A 25,579-nucleotide genomic window follows, 5' to 3' on the forward strand; every position below is an offset into this window, starting at 1 on the left:
AAAGCTTCTGCACAGCAAAAGAAACAATCATCAAAATGGAAAGACAACCCACTGTATGGGAGAACATCATTGCCAATGATGTATCAGATAAGGGGTTAATTTCCAATATATATAGAGTGCTCATACAACTCCACAAAAGGAAGACAAAGAACCCAATTAAAAAATGGGCAGAGGAGCTGAATAGACACCTCTCCAAACAGGACATACAAATGGCCAAGAGACATATGAAGAAATGCTCAACATCACTAATCATCAGAGAGATGCAAATTAAAACAACAATGAGGTATCACCTCACACCTGTCAGAATGGCCGCCATCAACAAATCATCAAACAACAAGTGTTGGCGAGGGTGTGGAGAAAAGGGGACTCTAATACACTGCTGGTGGGAATGCAGACTGGTGCAGCCGCTATGGAAAACAATATGGTGCTACCTCAAAAAATTAAAAATTGAACTTCCATTTGACCCAGTGATCCCACTGCTGGGAATATACCCTAAGAAGCCTGAAACACCAATCAGGAAGAATATATGTACCCCCATGTTCATAGCAGCACTATTTACAATAGCTAAGATCTGGAAACAGCCCAAGTGTCCACCAGTAGACGAATGGATAAAAAAGCAGTGGTACATATACACCATGGAGTACTATGCAGCGGTAAGAAAGAAAGATCTCTTATCCTTTGAGACGACATGGAGGGACCTGGAAAGTATTATCCTAAGTGAAAGAAGCCAAGCAGAAAAAGACAAATACCACATGATCTCACTTATATACGGAATATAATGAACATAACAGTCTGAGGAATACAGTAGACCCAGACACATGGAAGTAGGGCACAGACTGACATCCCTCAGAAGAGGGGATGGGGGGGGGGGGGGGGTGCGAAGAGATAAACCACAGAACTTATATGCATGTATGCATGACCAATGGACATGGACAACTAAGCCAGGGACAGGGTGGAGGGGGGGGGGGGTTGGGGGTGCCAATGAGGTAAAAAGGTAAAATATCTGTAACAAAAAAATAAATAAAAATTCATAAAAATAAAATAAAATAAAATAAATGCATTTTGGGGTCTTCATCCTCATTCCTGGCACAGAGCTCCTAAAATTCTTGTAGTTTCCTAAGTGATGAAGGTGTCTTGTTATGTCCCACCCCACATCCAACTCTGGGGAGGGGAGAGGGGCTGGAGATTGAGTTCACTCACCAATGGCCAGTGACTTACATCTTTCATGCCTATGTAGTGAAGCCTCCATAAAACCTGAAAAAGACAGGATTCGGAGCGCTCCCAGGTGGGTGAGCACACGGAGCTGCTGGGACACTGGGACAGTGGGGAGAACGTGGAAGCTCGTGCCCTTTCTCCATATCTTGCCCTATGCATCCCTGCCATCTGGCTGTTCCTGAATTGATTCCTTTTATAATAAACCAGTAATCTAGTAAGTAAAATGTCTTTCTGAGTTCTGTGAGCCCCTGTAGCAGATTAATTGAACCCAAAAAAGGGGTTGTCAGAACCACTGACCTATTATAGCCAGTCGATCAGAAGCACAGGTGACAACCTGGACTTGGTGATTAGCCTCTGAAGTCGGCGGAGGGGCAGTCTTGGAGGACGGAACCCTTCATCTGTGGGATCTGAAGCTATCTCCAGGTGGATAGTATTGGAATTGAGTGAAACTGTAATACACCTAGCTGGTGTTGGAGGATTACTTGGTGGTGTGGGGAAAAAACACACATTGTACAAGCCTTACCCAGAGAGAAGTTCAAGTGAATGTATAAGAAATCTAAACAGAATGTCCAGAATAGGCAAATCCATGGAGATGGAAAGTAGATTAGTGGTTGCCAGGGGATGGGGAAGGGGAAAATGGAGAGTAACTGCTGATGGGTTTCTTTTTGAGGCGAGAACATGTTCTAGAATGAGATAGCAGTGATGGTTGTACAAACTCTGTGGATATACTAAAAACCACCAAATTTTCCCTTGCCGGGTGGCTCAATTGGTTAGAGTATCATCCTGTACACCAGAAGGTTGTGGGATCAGTCCCTGGTCTAGATGCATGTGGCAGGCAACCAATTGATGTTTCTCTCTCACATCGATGTTTCTCTCATGCTCTCAATTTCACTCTCTCTAAAATAAATAAAAACCTATCCTCAGGTAAGGATAAAAATAATTACAAAATAAAAACCACCAAATTTTACACTTTGAAAGGGTGAATTGTAAGGTATGTGAGTTATATCTCAATTTTTTTTAATGCAGAAGAAAAGTCTTTGGGGTCACCTGTTGCAGCAGGGGGGACTCTAAAATCTGAACTCCCTGGTAGTACAGCCTGAGATCCTAACGGTGTGAAGGATCCTTTGTCCTAGCCTGAGGAGACATCAACATTGGTGCCCCTGCACTGAACATGGCAGTGTCTATGACCAACCCTGTCTAATAGTTACTGCCTCAATCAGCACCACCACCCACCACATACTGGCATCACTTGTATTGCCTCCGACCTGCAAGGAGAGTGAGGGTGCACTGTCTCCTCAAAACCCATCTCTCTGCTCTTTGTCTTTGGTATGAATTTCCACAGCTGTGTCAAATACTTGGTTGTCCCCACTTTGGGTCAGGCCTCAGGCTGGGTGTTCGGTTCACACAGAGGCCCCTCTCAGTCATGAGCTGAGCTCCAGGGCTGAAGGGAAGCAACTCTGACCCCACCTCCAGCCCTGACAGCTCACCCTTCCTCATGCCACCAGGCATGGGGGCCTGTGGAGAGGGGAGAGATGAGTCAGAGCAGCTGGTGCCAGCAGGAGATGCCCACACTGCAGCCAGGGCAGGACTGAGGCAGAGGCCGTAGGGTCCCGGTGCAGGCTGGGAAATCTCGCTGCTGGCCTAGCCAGGCTACTTTGGGAATTGAACTGCTGGATTCCACCAGAATATTTAAAAACCTAAATATTTATTTGCTCCATATTTACAAAAGTGGGAAAGAGACCAAGGGAGACCCCAAGAACACCCCACACCTGGTGACCAGACCCTTGCACTGCAGAGGAGGCGGACACAGCTGGAAGGAACAGGATTTATGTTGCATACTTGAACTACAGCGAGTGTAAGACTGGTCCTATTTACAGGGCAGAAACACTACAGGTGGAGTGGGGGGAGCAGCAGAGCGAGCACCAGAGTCCTGGTCAGAGGGTGCCCCGCCGGCCACCTTCCCCACCTCTCCCAGAGGCATCTCTGTGGCCCCGCTGGGCTTCTCCAGGGGGAACGGGGCCTGCTCACATGATGCTCGCAGGGGTGAAGACAGGGCCCACGCACAAGGTGTCAGTGATCTCCCAGCCGCAGGACAGAGGCTTGCACACGCCCTCAGCATCTTCATCCTGCTCTGCAGGCAACAGCTGCTCTCGCAGCGCCTTCCTGAGGATGAGAGACAGGAACTGGAGCCACCAGCATGGGACCCGCAGGCTGGGGACTCCTGATGGCCCTGCACCGGAAGACCTGGCCCCATTGGGTATGGGGGTCTCACCTGAAGCCCAGAGCCCAGCCTAGGGCAGGGGAAGGCTTTTTGACCCCTCTTCCCCCCTTCTTGTAGTCCAACCCCCCCAAGAAGGAAAGGAACCCTGTAAGGGCAGCATTATCATCCCCATTTTACTGATGAGGAAGTAGAGACAGAGAGAAGTGACCTGCCCAAGGTCACCTCTCTAGACAGTGGTAGGACTAGGATTGCATCCAACTCTCACTCCCACATGCTTCATCCTCCAGGCTTGGGTTCTCTCCTGCCCCATTCAGAAAACACCACCAACTGTTTCTCCTCTTACCTACCCACGCTGACACACAGCTTCACCATCTGATCAGCCATGAGTTGGGAATCTCGTCCCCACACCCAGTCGATCCCTGCTGAGCCCAGCTCCTGGACCTCCTCACAGGTGCACACCTCTCTCCATCCCCACCGCCACCACCATCTCTCGCCCGGGACGCACAGTCTCCCCCTCTGCTCCGGCCTCCTCCAGGCATTTCTGACCCAGAGCCATCTTTCCAAACAGTAAATCCCTGCTCTTGAGTTGCCAGCAGCTTTCTCCGCTCTCAGGCCCCATGATCTGCCCCAGCTGGCCTCTCCAACCATGCCCATCCTCACCTCCCGTGTGCCATCCACAGCGGCCACCTTTCAGGCTCACACGTGCCCCATCCCGGGCCTGAGCATGTACTTGTGCCTCCACCTGCATCGTCAACCCTGACTAATTCCTCCTCGGTCTTCAGGTCTCAGCTTCAGTGACTGCATCTCGGGGAAGACTTCCCTGAATCCCATAGCACAGTGCACTTCTCCTGGATAACAATAGGGCCCAATATCTGCTTCTGTGACATCCCTTCAACCACAGCAGGGCAGGGAGTTAGTCCCGGTGCCCCCAGCGGCACGCTGGCACAGAGTAAACTCGTCCTCAGTGGAGGGGGTGGCCGCTCCTACCCTCCGCAGCCTTCTCCCCAGCCCCAGAAGGGGGACTCTCCACTGCCAACCAGCTGTGTGACCTCAAGCAAGTGACCTGTCTGTTTGTGATAATACTCATGCCACAGAGTTTCGTGTGGTTGAAAGGAAATAATCATAAAGCCAGACAGAAGAGTTCCACAAAGTCAACTTTCCTCCCATCTTGCTCACCGGGCCTCAATGGATCCCAACGCGGGCCTGGTGCAGAAGCGGGCCGGTGTCAGGCCCGTTTCTAGATGGGAAGACGGAGGCTGAGCGAGCGCCAGTCTTTGCTGGGTCACAGAGCAGCCACTCAGCTGGTCAGCTCTGTCTGCACTCAACCTGGTCCTCTCTTAATCCACATAGCAGCGAGAGGCCTAAGAATCCAAGTCAAACCATGGGACTCCCCTCTCCAGGCCAATCCATGCTTCCCCGTGCTGCTCAAAGCCCTTCCCGCAGTCATCAAGGCCCTTCTCAAACGCAGCCCTGCTCCCTTCCCAGCCACGACCAACTTCGCTAGCTCATGCAGGCAGAATGCCCACTCCCTGCTCTCTCTCCCTGGAACCCCTCCTTCCCCTCCGGGCTGCCCAACTCCCTCTCATCTCCCAGGCTTTACTTCATCTTCCCTTCCTGGGTGGATCTGGGCCCCAGGAAGGAACCTCGGCCTCTGCAGCCTGCCCTCTCCATCAGCACAGAATCACCAGGAAGACTGTCTGCTTCTCTGTGTCTCTCCCAGGCTCTGAGCTCCTCCAGGGAAGTGCAGTCTCATTCATCCAGCAAGTCAGCTGGGTGCCAAGCACAGGCCTCACTTGGAATCAGCAGCCAAGAGCTACTTGTCAAATTAGATTTCACAGATACAAAGTTTCCAATCTCAGGTCCCCCTCACTGCTTCTGCTCCATCCTGTTCTTTCTCCGCCCCAGCCCACCCCCACTCCGTTTCCCAGCAGGGCCCCCTTACCAGGCCACTCGGGACATGGCGTAGGTGATGCGGCAGGTCTGAGTCCCTCTGAAGAGGGAACCCATGCCCACGGTGTAGGCGCCCATGTTCTCAAAGACCAGCCAGTCCCCTACATGTAGTTGCGGCAGCCACAGGCCCTCAGCTACACAGTCACAGCCGTCAGCCGCCGGGCCCCACAGGCTGCTGCTGTACCAGGGCTGCTCTGTGGGTGGTTTCTGCAGGACAGAGGGATGACCACATTCAGCTTTCCTGGGCATACTGTCCACAGCCTTATCATTCCTCCCTACAAAAGCCTTCAATGGCTCCAATAGCCAGTCGGATAGACTGGATGGACTCCTAGCCTAGCATTTAAAGCCCTCCCACTTCTCTGCATTTCTTGCCTCTTAGACTGAAGCCACAACGCCTGGTGTCAAATGGAGACTCCAACACTTGCTGGCTGTGTGCCTGTGCGCATGGCTCTTAATCTGCCCTGGCCGGGTGGGTGTCTACCTTCGTAGAGGTTTTTATGGATGATAATACCGTATTATACACATAAAAACCTGTTACAAGGGTAGATTTCATAGAAAGTATTCTTACCACCAAAAAAAAAAAAATTGTATGTGGAAAAAAGAAAAACCCTATATGAAAAAATAACACAAGTCAAAATAATAGTTATTTTGCTCAGGAAGAGACAGAGGGATGGGGGGGTGAATGATAAGGATGTTTATTACACTACAAAGAAAGCAAAGCCAAGACCTCCCATGAAGCATTTTTTTAATTTTTTTTTATCCTCACCCGAGGGCATTTTTCCATTTTTTGTTCAGATAGAGTGGGAGGGAGAGAGAAAAACATAGATGTGAAAGGGATACATCGAGTGGCTGCCACCCGCATGACCAACCAGGGCCAGGGACAAACCGCAACTGAGGTACGCGCCCTTAGCCGGAACCGAACCCAGGTCTCTCTGGACCGCAGGCCGATGCTCTAACCGCTGAGCCAAACCAGCTAGGGTAGCATTTTTTTCTTTATTGATCTTATAGAGAGAGGAAGGAAGAGGGAGAGAGAGATAGAAACATCGATGAGAGAGAACATCTATTGGCTGCCTCCTGCATGCCCCCTACTGGGGATTGGGCCCACAACCTGGGCATGAGCCCTGACCAGGAATCAAACTGGCAACCTCTTGGTGCACGGGTCGATGCTCAACCACTGAGCCACACCGGCCGGGCCCATGAAGCATTTTTATCCAAAAACTAATTGGGCCCTGGTCAGTGGTTAGAGCGTCAGCCCACAGACCAATAAGTCACAGATTTGATTCCTGTCAAAGGCATGTACATTGGTTGTGATTCATCCCCAGTCCTGGTTGGGTTGTGCAGGAGGTAGCCACTCGTGTCCCTTTCATGTCCATGTCTTTCTCTCTGTTCCTCTCTCTCCCTCCCACTCTATCTGAACAAAATATGGAAAAATGTCTTCGAGTGAGGATTAAAAAAAAACAACAACAAAAACACAACTATAGCCCTGGCTGGTTTGGCTCAGCGGTTAGAGCGTCGGCCTGCGGTCCGGAGAGACCCGGGTTCAGTTCCCGCCAAGGGCACGTACTTCGGTTGCAGTTTGTCCCCGGCCCTGGTTGGTCATGCAGGTGGCAGCCACTCGATGTGTCCCTTTCACGTCGATGTTTCTCTCTCTCAATCTCTCTCTCTCTTTCTCTCTCTCTCTCTCTCCCTCCCACTCTATCTGTACAAAAAAAAAAACACAACTATAGAATGAAGGCCCATCAAGTCATGGATGCCTGGAGGAGGAGCGGGCTCCCTCTACCTGCCGCAGATAAGGGGCAGGAAGAGCTACAAAGAGGAGCTGACATTTGACTGGGCCTTGAAAAATTAGAAAGAATGAAGAGGAAAAGAAAAAAGCACACATATTGAAGCTCGTGATGGTATAGGTGCTGGTTAGTCACTTAGGTTTCCTTCCAGAAATGGGACCCACAAAGGCCTGGAGATGTGAAAATACAAGGGTGTATCTGACTTTCTTTCCCTTTAAAGATGCCCACGAAGCTATCGGAGACCCTGGGCTGCATTCACAGGCCAATAGGAATGTTTTGCCAATTCCTGTTCCCTGTTAACATGGAAAAACCCAATAAAGAGGTGCTGTTTTTTTTTACTTCTGATTCTTTTGATATCCATCAGAGATGATGTCAAGGTATGCTCACAGTGCTCAAAAACAGGCAACTAATGGCCAACCACTGAAGTTAGATCAGTTAAAATATTCTGCAGTCATCAAAAAGCTCACTGTCAGGGATTAGTTATTGGCTTGGAAAGAGCTACACCCTATATTAAGTGAAAAAAAGCAGGTTACAAAGCAATATGACCCCAACCTTATGGGAAAAAATATATAATACTTTTTTTTTAAAACAGAAAAGACATAACAGTGTGAGGAATAGGGTAGACCCAGAGACACAGAAGTAGGGTACAGACTGACAACCCTCAGAAGAGGGGGTGGTAGGGAGAGGGAAGAGATAAACCACAGAACTTATATGCATGTATGTATAACCAATGGACATGGACAACAAAGCCGGGGATGGGGTGGGGGGGGATGGGGAGGAGGGTGTCAATGGGGAATAAAGGAGAAACATCTGTAACAAAAAACAAAATAATTAAAATAATAATAATAATAATAACCTAAAAGAAATCTAATGTTCAAAGAATCTCTATGGGGTGAGAGTATGGGTGATAACCTTCTTCATCCTTGTCTATTTTCTACAATGAATATGTTCTACTTTTTAAAAATTAAATAACACAAAAAAAATGTAATTTAAACACATCCACACAATTGAAAACAGGCCCAAGAAGCTCACCTTCTGCAGGACAGGGGTTGGGCAGGTGTTGTCAAACAGGACTGAGTTGAAGATTCCATAGATGCCCTCATCGAGGTGGTACGTGATGGTCTTAGGGGCAGAATCAGTCTCCTCTGCAGGGACGGGAGAGGTCAGGGGCAGGGTAAGCAGCAGGATGAGGGGGCGGGAGTAGGGAGCTGGCACATGGTGGGCTCCACAAGGATGATGGGCTACTGAAGTGAAAGGGCTCAGGTATGGGCTGGCTCCCGCCTCCTCCTGCGTGTGACGTGAGGTTCGCTGCCTTGTTGGAAACACTCACCCTTGTAACTGAGCAACCCTGCCCAAGACATTTGCCTTGCCTGCAACTGAGCCCCTCGATGCCCCAGCTAAGGCAGAAGAGCAACCCAGCTAAACTCAAGACTCCAAGAGGTTAAGGCACTTGCTCAGAGGCACATGACTGGGGCAGTGCATGAACTGGAATGAGAAGCCAGGTCTCCTGGTGGGACTAGATAGGACAGTCCCCCAGATCTATAAAGGCAGTCAGAAGAATGCCACACACACATGCACATGCACGCACACACAACACATACGACATTCTACCTGAAGCCCACGACCCCTCCATATGGATTCTCGTGTGGGGCTGCCAAGAGGACTAATATGTCTGGAAGTGTGGGGAAGAGGACTGATGTTAGCAGTGTAGACAGAGACGCCTTGAGTCAGCCCAGCCTGAATTTGAATCTCAGCACTGCCCCTTATCTGCTGTGTGACCTTGGGCTAGTGACTCAACCTCTCCATGCATAGCTGTCAAGTGGCCTTAGACAAATATAAATTGTCATTCATTAGTTTCATTATGTTATGAGATGCAGTGAGTAAGAGCCTGCACTTAGGAGACAAACATGAGATCAGATGCAGGCTTTACCTCTTACTCGTTATTAAACAATTCACTTGTATTTTCTTTTGTTCTCAATGTTCTCATTTGTATAATATAGTTAATAAAGTATTTATTCTACCTAAGGTGGTTGTGATCTTAACCTTCATAAAATATGGACATGCATAGAAGAAAAAGATGCTAAATACCTGTCTTGGGAGTGAAAGGGACTTGACTGCAAATTTCCCTAAAGCAAGGACCCAGTCTCTAGATTCCCCCACTCCCTAAAACCATACCCTGCTCAGTCAGCCAGTCCCTAGCTTTAGGGAAGAAGGGGCTCAGCTGCCCACCTGACACCTACCCTCCCTGCCAGGCTGGTCCAGAAGAACCTCCTTCTTGGCGATGATGCTGACTGCCAAGGTGAAGGCCGAGGTGACATAGTAGCGCCCCAGCTTGGCAAGGATGTCCACACCACAGCCCTCCGGGAAGTACAGGTCCAAGGCTGAGTTGATCACAGATGCAATCTAGTGGTAGGAGGATGGAGGGTGGACAGTTACATGTTTGAAATGTGGGGTTTCTGCTGAAAACTTGCTTCAGCTCCAAGTCTACTTTTTTTTTTTTTTTAATCCTCACCCGAGGATATTTTTTCCATTTTTTTGTACAGATAGAGTGGGAGGGAGAGAGAGGAAGGGAGAGAGAGAGAGAAACATCGACGTGAAGGGACACATCGAGTGGCTGCCACCCGCACGACCAACCAAGGCCGGGGACAAACTACAACTGAAGTACGTGCCCTTAGCGGGAACCGAACCCGGGTCTCTCCGGACCGCAGGCCGACGCTCTAACCGCTGAGCCAAACTGGCCAGGGCCCAAGTCTACTTCTTGAAAGCTTCTTTGATTTCAGAAAGAAGGGCTAGGCAGCTGCTAAGGCCCCAGCTGGTAGCCGCAGACAGCTGGCCGAGAAGGTAGGTGGAATACAGAGCTGGGTCAAGCCCACAGTGGGAGGAGGCACTCTTAAACTAACACCTGGTACTCAGAAGCCCTGATGTGGATTTTTCTTTCATAAATAACCAATCTGTTAAATGACACATTTTTTTACAGAAAATAGAAAGAAGATAAAGAGAGAGAAACGGCCCCTAATTTCAGCATAGATGGATCTAGAGGGTATGATGCTAAGTGAAATAAATGTCAGAGAAATACCATATAATTTCACTTATATGTGGGATCTAAAGAACAAAATAATGAACAAACAAAATTGAAACAGATTCAGACACAGAGAACAGACTGATGGTTGCTAGAGGGGAAGGGGGTTGGGGGACTGGGTAAAAAAGGTGAAGGGATTAAGAAGTGTAGATTGGTAGTTACAAAATAGTACTGGAAATATCGGTGAGATCACTTTGTAAAGTATATGATTGTCTAACCACGATGCTATACACCTGAAACTAATACAAAATAATACTGAATGTGAACTGTATTTAAAATTCTTTTTTTTTGCCCTGGCCGGTCTGGCTCAGCAGTTAGAGCATCGGCCCGCAGACCAGGGAGTCCTGGGTTCAGTTTCTGCTAGGGGCACGTACCTCAGTTGCAGTTTGTCCCTGGCCCCGGTTGGGGTCGTGTGGGTGACAACCACTCAATGTGTCTCACATCAATGTTTCTCTCTCTCTTCCTCCCTCTCTCCCTCCCGCTCTACCTGAAGATAAATGCAAAAATGTCCTTGGGCGAGGATAAAAAATAAATTAATTTAAAAAAATAAAAAATTTTTAAATCATTCCTAATTCTATTATCCAGATTAACCTAATCATTATTAATTTTTTGTAGTAGCTTCTTTAATTTTTTTTTTATACAAACACTATTTTTATGCTAAACAAGATAGGGTTATACACATGTTTTTTATAACCTGTTTTACTCAATAGACTGTGAATGATCTCTTCATATGACTAAATGTTTTCTTCATAAGAACGTTTCATAATTTAACCAATCCCCCAGTGTTAGATGGACGAGGGAAGTCCAGGGTAATACTGTGACATACAGTGCTGCAATGCTCATCTGTGAGGCCAATTCTTTGCATCTATAGTGCATTATTTTCTTAGGGTCAGGTCCTAGATGTGGGTATTCCCCAATGAAGCTCTTACAACTAAGGAGAAGCGACCCCTAGAGGTTGGGGTGGGGATTGAGATGACACATTTTTCTTGATTTCATCTCACAGATGGGAAGGTGGACAGGTCTGCTTTCTTTTTCCTGCCCTCTTATTTAATTTCTCATCAGCCCAGACCTTCAGAAATTTTTATGACTTATACAAATTTGACCTGGTTGAGCCTCAAATATGTGCCTGGGCTGGAGTCAGGCAGAGCTAGGTGTGCAGCCAGCTCTACCGAGGACTCAGGAAGTGACATCATTTCTATGAGCCTCATCTGCTGAGCAGTAACACAAGGTTAATAATAAGATCCAGGTAAAGAACCAAGCACAGCACTTAGCACACAGGATCTGCTCACAGTGGGCTACCTACCGGCATTATAACCCTCCCCGCCGCCCCCACCCCCACAGAGCCCAGGGTGACACTAGCGACCCCAGGGTTACCTCTTCGAATCTCACTTTGGCCCCCTCCACTCCCGGGAAGCTGCCACCAAGGTCCAGGATGTGCATCCTGTGACCCAGCTCTGCGCCCATTTCAAACACAAGCCGGGCATCTGCGATGAACTGAGCATAGGCCCGAGGGTCAGGACAGCCACTGCCAACGTGAAAGCTGGGAAAGGAGGAAAAGCCTTGGCTTGCACGCAGGGCCCCGTGCCACCACCGCAGCCCCAGCCAGGAAGGCACATTGGACATGGTGCCCATTTGACAGATGTAATGACTAAGGGCCTAAGAGGTTAAATGAGTTGTTGAGGGCCATGTGGCAAGTGAGAAGTAGGCAGGAGACTTGGCACTCGGTGCCCCTGCCATCCCTCCATTCTGCCCAAGGGCTGGGCTTTCTGAGGTGTCAGCCAGGTCTGGATGTGCCCCTCCGTCAGCTGTGTGGCCTGCCTGGGCTTTAGCTCCCCCTCTGTCAAGCGGGACCAGGACCCCACAGACTGGGATAACGTACATGAAACATTCAGCACAGGGCCTGGAGTGTCCTATGTACAGAATAAATGAAAGCTGTGTTGTTAAGTCATTGCAAAGGTGTGGCCTGCAGGCTGGTATAACTCTTGCAAAGCCAGGTCTCTCCTGGGACCTCTTGCGATAAGACCTGGGGACTGTGGGGTTGGGGCAGCAGGACATGCCAAGCCTTCTTTCCAAAGAGAGGGACTCTCAAATGGCAGAATCCCAGCCCCAGGACAGGCCCTCCTGGAGGACCTTGGGAAGGTCTCCTACAGAATTGGTTAGTTCCTGGGAAAGAGGCAGTGGGCCAGGTGGAGGTGGAGGTGGTGGGGCTTCCAGACACTCACCTCACCCCCACCACCTCTACGTGGCTCTCCTTGGCGGTTTGAAGCAGGGGTCTACAGGATTTCAGCAGTGCTCCAAACTTGAGGCTGAGGCAGCTCAGGGAGTGGGAGTCATCGTTGGCGATGCACAGAAGCAGCCTGAGGAGACACACAGCGCCTCTGCCGATGCACCCCGCCTCCCCACCCCAACCACTTCTCTGAGTCAAGGGGTGTGAACCCCTGCGACTCAGAGCCACCCAGCGCCACAGGCCCCCAGACCCCTTCCTTCCCTGCACAGCCAGTCAGACTCCAGGTCCTGTCCCTTCCATTCCCTAAACATCCCTGGGCCCTTCCCTGCAGTCCCTGCCCTGGTCGCAACCTCTCCGGTTCTCCCAGCATCTCCTCTTCCTCTGAATCAGCCACTATACCAGCCAGGCTTTTCCAACTCTTCTTGTGTGAGGGAAACCATTCTAGTTTTCAAACACAGTCTTACTGAGAATCCCAATGTCATGTGTAACAGACGAAATGGAAGCTGCTTTGGGTGAACCAGAGCAGCCCACCCCCTGGCTTCCCCTTCACCCCAAGGCCCCTCCCTGGAACCCCTAGGACGCCAGCCTGAGCCTGAGCAAGACGTCCAGCCCTGACCCCTCGCAAAGCCCACATGCATCGGGTCCCTGCCCGGCGACCAGCATCATTCACGTCTGTCTCCCTCGCCCCTCGCACGTGGCGTGTTCAGTTACACAAAGTGTCTGCTTAGCCCTCAGATGACCCGTGCTACGTCTGACCTCCATACACTTGCTTATGCAGTTTGCTCTGGTACAGTGTTGGGCCCTCCCCAAATTTGATTCACCACTCAAGGCCCACCTGAAATGCCACTTCCTTCATGAACCTTCCCCAACCACCCCCTCTCAGCCGTGACTTTGACCTCCATAACACCATGGGCTGTAATCAGTCATTTCTGCCTTTGTCTGAGTCAGGCCCTGGCAACCTGGGTCCAGTCCAAGGGTGTCTATGGCTGGGTCCAGGGCAGGGTCCTTTGCTCCAACACCACTCTTCCCACCCCTCCCGCCTCCCACACGAGTGGCTCTCAGCTTACTTGGCACTGGGGTGGTTCTTCACCACTTTTGCCAGCTCCATGTCATTGTCAAAGCTCAGCAGCTGGACCCCATGCTTGGCAGCATACTTGATCTGTGCAATTTGTTTGCAGGGATTGGCGTAGATGATCTTACTGGCAGGGATGCCAAGACACTGGACCAACTCCATCTCTGCCTGTGGGGTCCCAAAGGTGGTGGTGAGGAGGCTCCAGGGCCTGCTGGATCCGCAGAAGCCAAGGAAACACAGATGAAGGGCAAATAGCTACGCATGCAGAGGTCCATAAGAAGTGGGCTTTGCTTTCAGCAACAGGTATAAACCAGACTCCTGCTGGCTCATATTGTTTGACAGGCGGGCTGCCAGGCACGGCTGCGCAGTGACGCACCGCACGGTCCTGGGGGGCCCATTGACAAAGAATACACGGTAGATTTGTACATTTAGTACAGCTTTCAGGCAGTAAAGCAAATTTCTAACAAAATCAGTATGTTGATTGTAAAATTGAATGCCTTAAAGAAGGGGTACATTTTCTAATTCACATAAAGGCATTATATGGACTCATGGTGGCCCTGACAACAGACTTCTGACACATTTTCCTGGCAGGTTTAAGTGCTTGGAGAATATTGGTCGATGTATTGGAAAGCGCACACCAGGAGTCTTTCTGACACAGGCCTGCTGTGTGGGTGGCACTGTGCTGGGTGACTCCAGCGAGCCCTTCTCCCCCCAGGGCCTCCTCTTCCTCGCCTGTACAGAACACTGCTCCACCTGGTGACTGCATTAATGATACAGACAGTGATGGTGACAATGACAGCAACCATAGTCATTGAGCACCTACCACAAGCAGGCACCCAATGAGATGCTTATTATATCAGGTGTTGGCAGACTTTTCTGCAAAGGGCCAGAGAGTAAATAGTTTAGGCTTTGTTGGCCATACTACTTCCGCCACAACAACTCCACTGCCGCTGTAACATCAAAACAGCCACGGACACTGCATGCGTGAATGAGCCAGGCTGGGATCCAATAAAACTTCACAAAATCAGCAATGGGCTGGACTTGGCCCACTATCCACAGCTTGTCGACCCTTGCTGTAGATTAACTGGCTTATTTACTCCTTACAATAACCCCATTCGACAGAGAAGGAAACTGATGCTCAGAGAGGCCATGTGGCAAGTAGGTGGCAGAACCGACTTTCAAGCTCAGGTCTGACTCTCCATGATCAAGGGAAGGAAGTCTGTTTAGAAGCATGGTAGGAGACAGAGGGCCCTTTTAGCCATCCTGAGTTTGTAATAAGACCTTTTCAGCACAAGGTTTATGTGCATTATCTCAGGTGATGCCTATAACTATCTGTGAAATATTTATTTAACAGAGGACAGAGAGGTCCACCTGCCTGTGGTAGCACAGCCAGTATGCGGCAGAGCAGGACACAAAGGTCCAAGTCCAGAGCTGGCATTGCTGCCATCCCAGCTTGCTTCCAAAGACCCCGGGTCTAAGTGGCTGGGAAGCTATTTTATTTTATTTTTTTATCCTCACCCGAGGACATTTTTGCATTCATCTTCAGACAGAGCAGAAGGGAGAGAGGGAAGAAGAGAAAGAGAGAAACATCGATGTAAGAGAGACACATCGAGTGGTTGCCACCCACACAACCCCAACCAGGGCTGGGGACAAACCACAACCGAGGTACGTGCCCTTAGCAGGAACCGAACCCAGGACGCTCTGGTCTATGGGCCAATGCTCTAAACACTGAGCAAAACCAGCCAGGGCTGGGAAGCTATTTTAATCTTCACTTCACCACATGAGGTGAGAAAAAGAACCAGTGCTAGAACTTTGGGGACCTGAGGGTTTAGCTTTGACTGTAAATATTTAAAGAATAACCGTTGCTGTCATCATCAAAAAATGCAAATCAAAACCACACTGAAGTATCATCTCACACCTGTCAGAATGGCTATCATCAAAAAGCATTGTCAAGGATGTGGAGAAAAGGGAACCCTCATGCACTCTTGGTGGGAATAAAAACTGGTGCAGCCACTATGGAAAACAATATGGTGGTTTTTCAAAAAGTGAAAAATAGAACTATCATATGATCCAGCAATCCCACTTCTGGGTATTTATTCAAAGAAATCAAAAACACTAATTCAAAAAGATATATGCACCCCATAGTCACTGCAGCAGTATTTACAATAACCAAGATACAGAAGCAACCAGTTGTGCATCAATAGACGTATGGATTAAAAAAAAAAAAAAAAAAAAAGATGTGGTATACATATACAATGGCCACAAAAAAAGAATGAAATCTTGCCATTTGCAATACAATGAGTGGACCTAGAAGGTATTATGCTAAGTAAAATAAATCTGACAGAGAAAGGCAAATACTGTATGATTTCACTTACATGTGGAACCTAAAAAAATAAACAAAATAAAACAAAAAAGACTCATAGATACAGATCATGGTTACCACAGGGAAAGGGAGTTGGAGGAAGGGCAAAAAAGTTGAAGGTGAATAAGAGGTACAAATTTCCAGTTATAAAATAACATAAGTCGTGCCCAGCCAGTGTGGCTCAGTGGCTGAGCATTGACCCATGCACCAGGAGGTCACCAGTTCAATTCCCGGTCAGGACACATGCCCAGGTTGTGAGCCCGATTCCCAGTGGGGGGCATGCAGGAGGCAGCCAATCAATGCTCTCTCTCATCGATGTTTCTCTCTCTCCTTCTCCCTTCCTCTGTCTCTAAAATCAATATAGAAAAAAAAATTTTTTTTAAATACTTAAGTCACCCTGGCCAGGTGGCTCAGTTGGTTGGAATGTCACCCTTTCCATTTTCAATCAGGGCGAGTACAGGAGGCAACTGATAGATGTTTGTTTCTCCCTCACATTGATCTTTCTCTCTCCTCCTCTCACTCTCTCTCCCTTCCTCTCTCTCTAAAATCAATAAACATATTCTCGGGTGAGGGATGAAAAAAACACACTTAAGTCATGGGAATGTAATGTACAGCACAGAGAATACGGTCAATAATATCATAATAACTATATGTGGTGACAGATAATTACTAGACTTATCGTGATGATTACTGTGTAAGGTGTATAAATGTCTAATCACTGTTGTACACCTGAAACTAGTATATTGCATGTCATCTATAATTTTTAAATAAATCATTTAAAAAGGTAAAAATAGCCCTGGCCAGTTTGGCTCAGCGGTTAGAGCGTCGGCCTGTGGACCAAGGAGTCATGGGTTCAATTCTGGTCAAGGGCACGTACCTTGGTTGCGGTTCAGTCCCCGGCCCTGGTCAGGGTCATGCAGGAGGCAGCCGATCGATATGTCTCTCTCACATTGATGTTTCTCTCTCTCTCTCTCTCCCACTCCCACTCTATCTGAAGATAAATGGAAAAATATCTGCAGGTGAGGATTAAAAAATAAAAACAAAAAGGAAAAAATAACGGAATGCCAGCCGCCGCATCAAATACTTTATTTACATTCTTATTTAATCTTTATAATAATCTTATGAGATAGGAAACGGAGGCTTAGAGAGGTTAAGTGACTTGTCCAAAGTAACACAGTTGATAAGCGACACAGCTGGAATCCTAACCCAGAGCTGTCAGACTGGAGCACACCGGCTCTTGACCACAGTACAGTGGAGAAGTCAACCTCGATCCTGAGCTGACGAGTATTTCTGGGGGGCTCTGCTGAGTTGCCAGGCTCCGTGCTAGGTGCTAATGAAAGGAGGTGGTAAGTAAAGCAGACAGGGCCTCTGACCTGTGGTCCTCTCAGCTGGTGGGGAAGACAGGCAGGAATGAGTGGACACTGAGTAATGATGGAATTACACATGGATAAGAGCCATGAAGAAAAAGTACAGGATACTGAAGAGCATGAGAATGGGGAGCCCTGAGTGTAGGGCTCAAGATCAGAAATTTAAGCTGAGACCCACCGGAGGCCTGTGGCAGGCCAAGACGGAAGGAAGGAAAGGTTTCTGGTGGAGGTAGTGCCTGTGCAAAGGTTCTGAGGCAGGTGCTCAGCTTGATTCAGAGGATGGTGGAGTGGCCGGGTGTGCGCAGGGAGGAAGATGAGGTTGGAGGGAGGTGGGCAGAGCCAATGGGAAACTGATGTGGGTTCATATTTTATCCTCAAGTGATGAAAAACAGTCTGAAGGGTTTCAAGAGGAAAATTATATGCTCAGATTGGCATTTTAAACACAAGGTCTACACGCCCATCCCTCTGGCTACCCTAAATGGCCTGAGGGGACTGTGGGGAGACTGGCCACAGTCACCCTGGCAGAGATAACTAGAAAGGCAAGGGGAGATGTGTTCTGGAAGAGGGGCTGGCAAGGTTGGTGGCGGTTTACACGTGGGGACGCAGGGTGAGGATGTCCGAGGGGGACCTCATGCCCAGCAGACCAAGGGACCCTTCTGGAGGAATCGTGATTTGCACACATGGATTCCAGGCATCCTGTGTCATTATCAAGCCAGCAGCTGGTGAGATAGGTCTGGGAAGGAGATCAAAACGTGGGAGGTGGTGGCGTGTTGATGGCATTTAAAGCCATGGGAGGAGATGAAAGTCCCTAAGCAGAGGGAGAGCTTACACGAGAAGGGAGCCTGAGGTGGAACCCAGAGGCACGCTCCCCGAGAGCAGATGAGGGGAAGCTGGCACTCACGTGACGCAGAGAGGTGAGGAGAGGGGATGTCTCCAGAAGAGGCAGAACGAGAGAGATTACAACGCCATTCCTGTCCAAGCAAAGCCTGTCCCACAACCTGTGTGTGTGGAAGGCCGTGTCTCAGTGTCTCAGCTCGCAGGGCACCTGAGGAGGGCGGGGCAGGGCAGAGCAGCATTCATGCTCTTCTCACATACTTCCGAAGTCTTTAAAAGGAGGAGCATGTGTTATTGTTGAGTATTTTTTAAAAGACTGTCGTTAGCCCTAACTGGTTTGGCTCAGCAGTAAGAGTGATGGCCCTCGGACCAAAGAGTCTCAGGTTCAATTCTAGTCAAGGGCATGAACCTCGGTTGTGATTTGATCCCCGGCCCTGGTTGGGGTCATGCAGGAGGCAACCAATTGGTATGTCTCTCACATCGATGTTTCTCTCTTTCTCTCTCCCTCCTTCCCACTCTATCTGAAAATCAATGAAAAAAATATCCTTGGGAGAGGATGTTTTTTAAAAGACTGTGATTAAATGGAAACTGGCTACTCAATGGAAATCAGATTTCAGTTCTGCAAGATGAGTAAGTTCTAGAGATCTGCTGTACAACATGTGCCTACAGTTAACCACATTGTACTTAAAACCTTGTTAAGCACATAGGTCTCATGTTAAATGTTCTTACCAAACAAAAAACAAAAAGCCCCTGCATTGAATATGCTGAGAGGTCAAATAATAAAAGGACCAAAAAGTGTCCCCAACAAGGTTGAAATGCATCAGCATGGACAGACCTCCAAACCTGCCGAGTTGAAAACTACTGCCAAACAGTGTGTACCACGTGACCACCTTTTATATTGTATTGCAAATCACAAGACAGTGTGTATATTTCCTATAGGTCATATTGAATATGTTTTTATTGATTTTCAAGACAGAGGGAGAGAAACATGAGAAAGAAACATGGATGAGCTGGCTGCCTTCTGCACACCCCCCACCAGGGATCAAGTCCACAACCTGGGCATGTGCCCTGATGGGGAATCAAACCAGCGACCTTTTGGTGCAGGGACGATGCTCAACCAACTTAGCTACACAGGCCAAGTACCCACCAAACTCATATTAGTGATGGCGATGATCTCTGAAAACATAAAGCTGATGTCCTGTATATGTGTGCATGTATGTGTATGTGTGTGTCAATGAATACATATATTATTTGCCCTGGCCGGATTAGCTCAGCAGTTGAAGCGTCTGCTTGCAAACCAATGAGTCGCAAGATCGATTCCAGTCCCGTGCACGTATGTCAGTTGCGGTTTGTCCCCAGCCTGGTCAGGTCGTGTGGGAGGCAACCAGTCGATGTGGCTCTATCACATTGATGTTTCTTTCTGTCTCTCTCTCCCCACCCCCACTCTATCTGATAACAAGTAGAAAAATATTTTCGGGTGAGGAATAAAAGAAAAAAACATATATTATTTGAATAATTCAAAATGAAGGTTTAAAATAAAGTGCTCACTGCATCCTGGAGATCCCTGGGGACGTTGGTAAGAGGAGGCTCCTTGGAGTAGGGAGTGGAGGTCGGAAAGCAATCACATAAGGAGTGGGTGCTAATGGAAAGTGACAAGTGAGTGCAGACATGTGAGTGTAGCCAACCTGTTTGGCCATGAAGAAGGAGCAAGGGATCAGGGTGGGGGATGATGTGATATCCAGGAAAGGCTTTGTAAAATGGAAATATGCCAAGGGAGACAGCAAGAGAGGGCAAGAGATGGAATCAGGAGAGATGACATAGGGTCTTTAGGAAGGTGGGTGAACCAGAGTCCCATGCAAGGCGTGTGCCCTTTACCCTGGAGCCCTCCAATGCAAATGTGTACACCCAGCCCCCAGCTCACTGTGAAGTTCTCAATCAATGTGGACCCAAGGCATGTGCCAAGTGTGGCCACCAGCTATAGTTGACCAGAAGAGGGCAGCCGTGGACTTCTATTAAAATCTTGGTGGCCCACAGCCGCCTCTCAGTAAATGCACCCAAAGGTCTGTGTGATCCTACCCACCAGGAGGGGTTCTTGGCCTCTCCTAGCCCTCCGGTTAGCATCTGTCACCAGCTTAGTCCCAGCTCAGCCATCCCCTCCCTAGGATCCTGAAAAAGACAGCAGCTATAGAATCAGAGACCCCCCTTGCTATACACAAGCGGCCACTTCCCAGTGAGTCACTCAACTTTTGTGCTTCCTTTCCTTATACACCAAAGGCTTCCTCACAGGACTGTGGTCAGAATCAGGGTAATAATAATTACCTCACACGGTTGTAGCGAGAATAAAATGAGATCACATACAGAAAACGCTTGGCAAAGCGCCTGGCACAACAGGAGCACTCAGCAAATAGTAGATGCTTTTAAAGTCCCCACTGACTTCAAGGTCCTTCTAAGCCCTAACACCCTTTGAGGCGAGAGGGCCAAGGACCCCACCTCTGGGTTTCCAGAAGCAGAGGACTCTAGTTAGTGGTGTTCAGTCCTGTTCTTCTTCACCGCTAGACCAAGGGGGCTGGAAAAGGATCCCCATCCTCTCGCCCAGAGCAGAGGCCCAGCGTGTGCAGGGGCCCTGTTGTGAGCAAGCTGTGTACATTGGTCCCAGTTTCCTCAACTGTAAGATGGCAATCTCTCTCCCTATGCCCCTCACAGGGCTTTATGCGACACACACACACAACCAGGTGCACAGAGCAAGAGCTAATGCAAGGGGGCTTTGCGGGTGACAAAAGGGAGAGAGGTACTATCAATAACAGCATTAACATTAGTCTCTGGAAAAGGTTAACCTGCTCGTTATGACCACCCCACCCTGGTGCACATCTGTCTCCCTCTGGAATCCCACCAGCCCTGCCATCCTGCCCAGGCAAGCTCTTCTCCTTTCTCTCCCAGGAACCCCTTCTAAAACTCTCCTCACAACACCCAGTCATATTGCTGCCCATAAGGGGCTTAAAAGGGTTTTTTTTAAAGGGGTTCCCCTCAAAACAATCATTACTAACCATTACAAAACATAACGGTAATGACAATATCACAAACCAATGCCCACCAGGCACCTCAGGGCCCTTGCAATTGCTGTTCCCTCTGCCTAGAATGCTCTTCCCCTAGTTATCCACTGGCTTGATCCTTTGCTTTCTTCAGGTCTGTATTCAAATTTCAGCAAAGCCTTCCCTGGCCAAACTATCTAAAAGTGCCATCTTTTCTCCCAGCATTCCCTACTTCCCTTTCCCACTTTAATTTTCTCCATTATATTAAATTTATCATCTAAAATAATATTGATTTTCATTACTTATTTTAAAAAGCCAATTCCATGAAAAAGGGCCTTTTGTTGTTGTTGTTTTATTTTGTTCAGTTGCTAAATTTCCATCTAGAATAGTACTTGACACCATAGTAGATGCTTAATAAATGTCTGCTGAATAAATATCCAAAGCTGTATTCTAGGGAAACTTTATAGTTTAAAGCCTTTTCTCAAGTAAGAATGAAAATAGGTAGGCTAAGCATTTAATTCAAGGACAACAGAATCTGTCTTACTAAACACTCTACTGCCATCCCTACTTACTAGCACACTGTAGGAGCTCAGTGAATAAAGAATAATAGCAAATAAGCAAAGTAAATCTAAACTGAGCCAGGAGAGAATTAAGACAACAGCATTAATAAAATTAGAAGGGTGCCCAGCTGGTGTGGCTCAGTGGATTGAGGGTCATGCCATGGACTGAGAGGTCCCAGTACGATTCCCAGTCAGGGCACATGCACGGGTTGCAGGCTCAATCCCCAGTGGGGGTCATGCAGAAGGCAGCCAATCCATGTTTCTCTCTCACATCGATGTTTCCATCTCTCCCTTCCTCTCTCTTTAAAAAAAAAAACAACATATTTATAAATAAATAAAAATAAAATAATAAAAGTAGAAGGACAATAGAATTGGTAATAATAACAAAACTTTAAAAGGTTTAAGAAAATCGCCCTGGCTAGAGCATTGGCTCATGGACCAAAGTGGTTTTGATTCCAGTCAAGGGCACATACCTCGGTTGCAATTTGTCCCTGGCCCTGCTCAGGGTCATGCAGGAGGCAGCCAGTAGATGTGTCTCTGTCACATAGATGTTTCTCTCTCTCCCTCCCACTCTGTCTGAAAAATATCCTCAGGTGAGGATTAAAAAATAATAAAATAAAAAGATTAAGAAAATGTAGTCACACATTATTAAGATTATAACAGGAAAAAGAAAAGAAAACCAATAATAAATGGGTGTTTTTGTTTTGTTTTCATCAAAGGAATATCATGTATAGCTCTATGCCAAGAAGTTTGAAAGCCTCCATTAAAAGAGGTTACCCATCTACCCTAGGGACACACAAGGTTCTAATTTGGCGGATTCCATGCTTGTTTTTCCCTCCCTTGTCCCTTAAAGCCCCTTCCCAGAGGGCAGGGGCCAACTGCAGATCACTGTTGCCTCCCCAGGGCCCACCCAGAGCAGTTGGGGCCATGTGTGTGCTCAGTAGGTAGTGAGGGTCAGTGTGCTGGTGGGGGCAGGGGCTCACCTTGTTGGCACAGCTGAAGCCCAGCCCCAGCTCAGCCAGGACCTTCAGCACACCCAGGCTGCTGTTGCACTTGACAGCGTAAAAGGGCTGGACTCTAGGCAGGCACTTCAGAAAGCAAAAGTGCTTCCTCACTACCGCACCCAGGTCGGCCACGAAGAAGGCAGTGACCTCACCCTGCACAACAAGATAGGTGAATGTGAGACCCCACCGAGCTCCCTCCTTGTGCATGCCATCCCTGGTCCCCCCGAGTATCTGCCCCAAGCTCGGCTGTGGCCACAAAGCCACTCTGTTCTAAATTCTCTGGGGCTGCCCACGTCTACAGAACAGAAGGCAAACTCCCCAGCCTGGCATTCAAGGATCTATGATCCAGCCCTAGTCCCTCCCTTCACTGCAGTTTAAACTCCACCTGCAGACTGGATTATTTATATTCCCTCCTGCCAGCCTCTGTTCCCACCCTGCCCTCCACATAGAATACCCTTCCCCCACTTGTGTCTGACAAATTCCTGATCTACCTTCAATTTTCACCTCGAACACCACCTCCCTCAAACCAAAAAGGCAACTCTGCCTTTAATACTCCCACTACATTTTGCACTTATTTCCAAGAACTGTGTATGCATCTGTCTTCTCCAGAAAAAGGCCAAAGCTCTGGCCCACAGCCCATTGCTTTTCACATATTGGTGCTCAATGAAGCCTTGAGGTAGTCCCACTGCCACTGCAACCCATGCCTGTGGACAAGTGGCCATCACAGACTTGCTGAGGGCTGAACACATATAAGGCTATGGGTGAGACCACATTACTGAAACCTTCCCTAGGACTCAGTTTCCCTTTATGCAACACTTTACTTTTTTTTTTTTACTGATGCCCACTTGGTGTCGGACATTATGCTAAGGGACAGAGATGACAAGACAGGGCTCTAGCCCTGAAGGGAACTGGGTCTGGAAGAGAGCAAATTCCTTACATAATTACAAGTGCATTCAATAAATGCTAAATTGGGAGTTTCTGCACAATGCAGTGGGGCCATGAGAAAATATACAAAATCCACCTGGGCAATCAGGAAATGGTGGCACTGAGGAGTAATAAGGAATGAGTAGAAATGGGTAAAAGGGAGAGAGGCCAGGAGAAGGGTGTTCTAGGCAAAGGAGTGATAATAGGACACGTGGCATCATCAGGACATATGAGCGGAGCAGTTCAGCACTGATGGACCAGGATATAGACCATGGGAGAAGCCGGAAATGGGCTATGAAGGCAGAGAGGTTCTGACTTGATCCTATAGTATAAGCAATTGGGAATTGACAAAAAAATTCTGATTTTGGGCAGGGCTGTGATAAAATTGTGTGTGTGTGTGTGTGTGTGTGTGTGTGTGTGAGGGGGGTGAGGCAGGGAAGAGGTTGGGGGATCTTTAGAGAGATGAGGCCTAAACTACAAAAGAGAAGTTCTGGAGGAGCTCACTGGAGGGTATTTTAAGGAGGCTGAACTCACGGAGTTTGGTGATGCCTAGATGGGGTGGGGTGGGGGGGAGAGAAGAAGGGGCTCCCAGGTTTTTGACCTAGATCTAAGGCTAGGCAGATGATAGTGGTGCTGTTATGAAGGCAGGGAATGGGAGGGGCAGGTTTGGGGGCAAGGACCAGGAACTGGGAACAAAATGAGCCTGTCATTTGCAAATCGCAAGGATTGAATAGCATATAAGTGAAAGAAAGAATAAGATGCGGGTCTCAGGGGCCCTTTCTGAGGAGGCAGTGGGTCCAGCACCAATAACAGGGGACCCACCCCCACCCACAGCCCCTCACCGTGGTGGCCTGTGAGGCCCCCAGAGTGAGTTCCTCCAGCAGGTCTCGGGTGCTGAAGCCCTCCTCCACCATCACAAAGTCCGTTTCCCTCAGGTAGCCAGCCATGCCGATGGGCTGGATGGAGCCGCCGCCGCTACCGCTGCTGCTGCTGCTGCTGCTGCCGCCGCCGCCGCCGCCGCCGCCGCCGCCGCCGCGCCGCCGCCTTAGAAAGTATGCAACACACTGCGGGGGCAGAGTGAGGGGGCTGCTGGCCTGGGTGTCAACTGGGGGCGGGGGGCGCTGGCCTTCGCTGACCCCTCACTTCCCCAAGCCAGGGTGCCCAGTCCTGACACACCCCGCCACACCCCTAGCACAAGCCTGAGGAGCTTAGGTTCACTGGGAAGGGTAGAGACAATCGGGAGTCCTGGACTAGGACAAGGCATTAGATGCCTAGATGTCACTGCCTCTCCGAGCCTCAGTTTCCTTATCTGTAAAGTGGATGGATTGTTTTGGGGATCCTTTCCAGTTCTGAAATTCGGGTTTTAGTTTTAAAAAAAAAAAAGAAAGAAAGAAAGGGAGCAGGAAAGCCGAATATCTCGGGTGGCCAAGTTCCCAGCGTGGCCCGGGTCCTGACCACGCCCACCTGAAGAGGCTGCAAATGGCTCTGCCAAGGAGTCTCAGCCCCAGAGCCGGAGCTCAGTCTGCGTGCGCTCTCCGCTGAGTGACCTTGGGTAGGCCCCGGCCCCCTCACTGCCTCAGTTTCACCGTTTGTAAACAAGGACCGGCTGGTCCTGGAGTGCTGGGATTCTAAGTGTGCTCTGGGGCGCCATGCGGGCTCCAGCGGCAAGAACCAAAGGCAGGTTGTGCCCGAGTGAGCCCTCCCGAGTGCAGGGCCGAGGTCCTCCCGCCCCCCCCCCAAAAACACACACACACCCTTACCAAGCCCCGTCCTCCTTCGCAGGGGCCAGAGCCAGGCGCACTGCTAGGGGGGGTCGCCGGTGACCTCGAAACTTGTGCAACACCCCGAGGAGGAGTGGCAGTTGCGGAGCCGAGGCCCCTGCTGAAAGGAGGCAAGAGGGGCCAGGGGCACGTCAGCACTGAAGCCGAGGGCGCCCGCCCCGAGGCTCCCA

General features: G+C 49.0%; 1 protein-coding gene across 1 annotated transcript; it reads right to left on the reverse strand.

The window, feature by feature from the left end:
* Positions 1-2,903: 2,903 nt before the first annotated feature.
* On the reverse strand, positions 2,904-24,605 carry AZIN2 (antizyme inhibitor 2). Its single transcript, XM_036256266.1, has 9 exons — positions 24,471-24,605; positions 22,684-22,857; positions 13,544-13,716; positions 12,472-12,606; positions 11,624-11,789; positions 9,411-9,573; positions 8,203-8,315; positions 5,379-5,593; positions 2,904-3,378 (listed from the first exon to the last, which is right to left on the reverse strand). The coding sequence occupies exons 1-9, from the start codon at positions 24,573-24,575 to the stop codon at positions 3,240-3,242; spliced, it is 1,383 nt and encodes a 460-aa protein (XP_036112159.1). The 5' UTR covers positions 24,576-24,605; the 3' UTR covers positions 2,904-3,239.
* Between the last annotated feature and the right edge of the window lie 974 nt (positions 24,606-25,579).

The sequence above is a fragment of the Molossus molossus genome, unplaced genomic scaffold (assembly GCF_014108415.1).
Source record: "Molossus molossus isolate mMolMol1 unplaced genomic scaffold, mMolMol1.p scaffold_m16_p_12, whole genome shotgun sequence".
Classification (NCBI taxonomy): domain Eukaryota; kingdom Metazoa; phylum Chordata; class Mammalia; order Chiroptera; family Molossidae; genus Molossus; species Molossus molossus.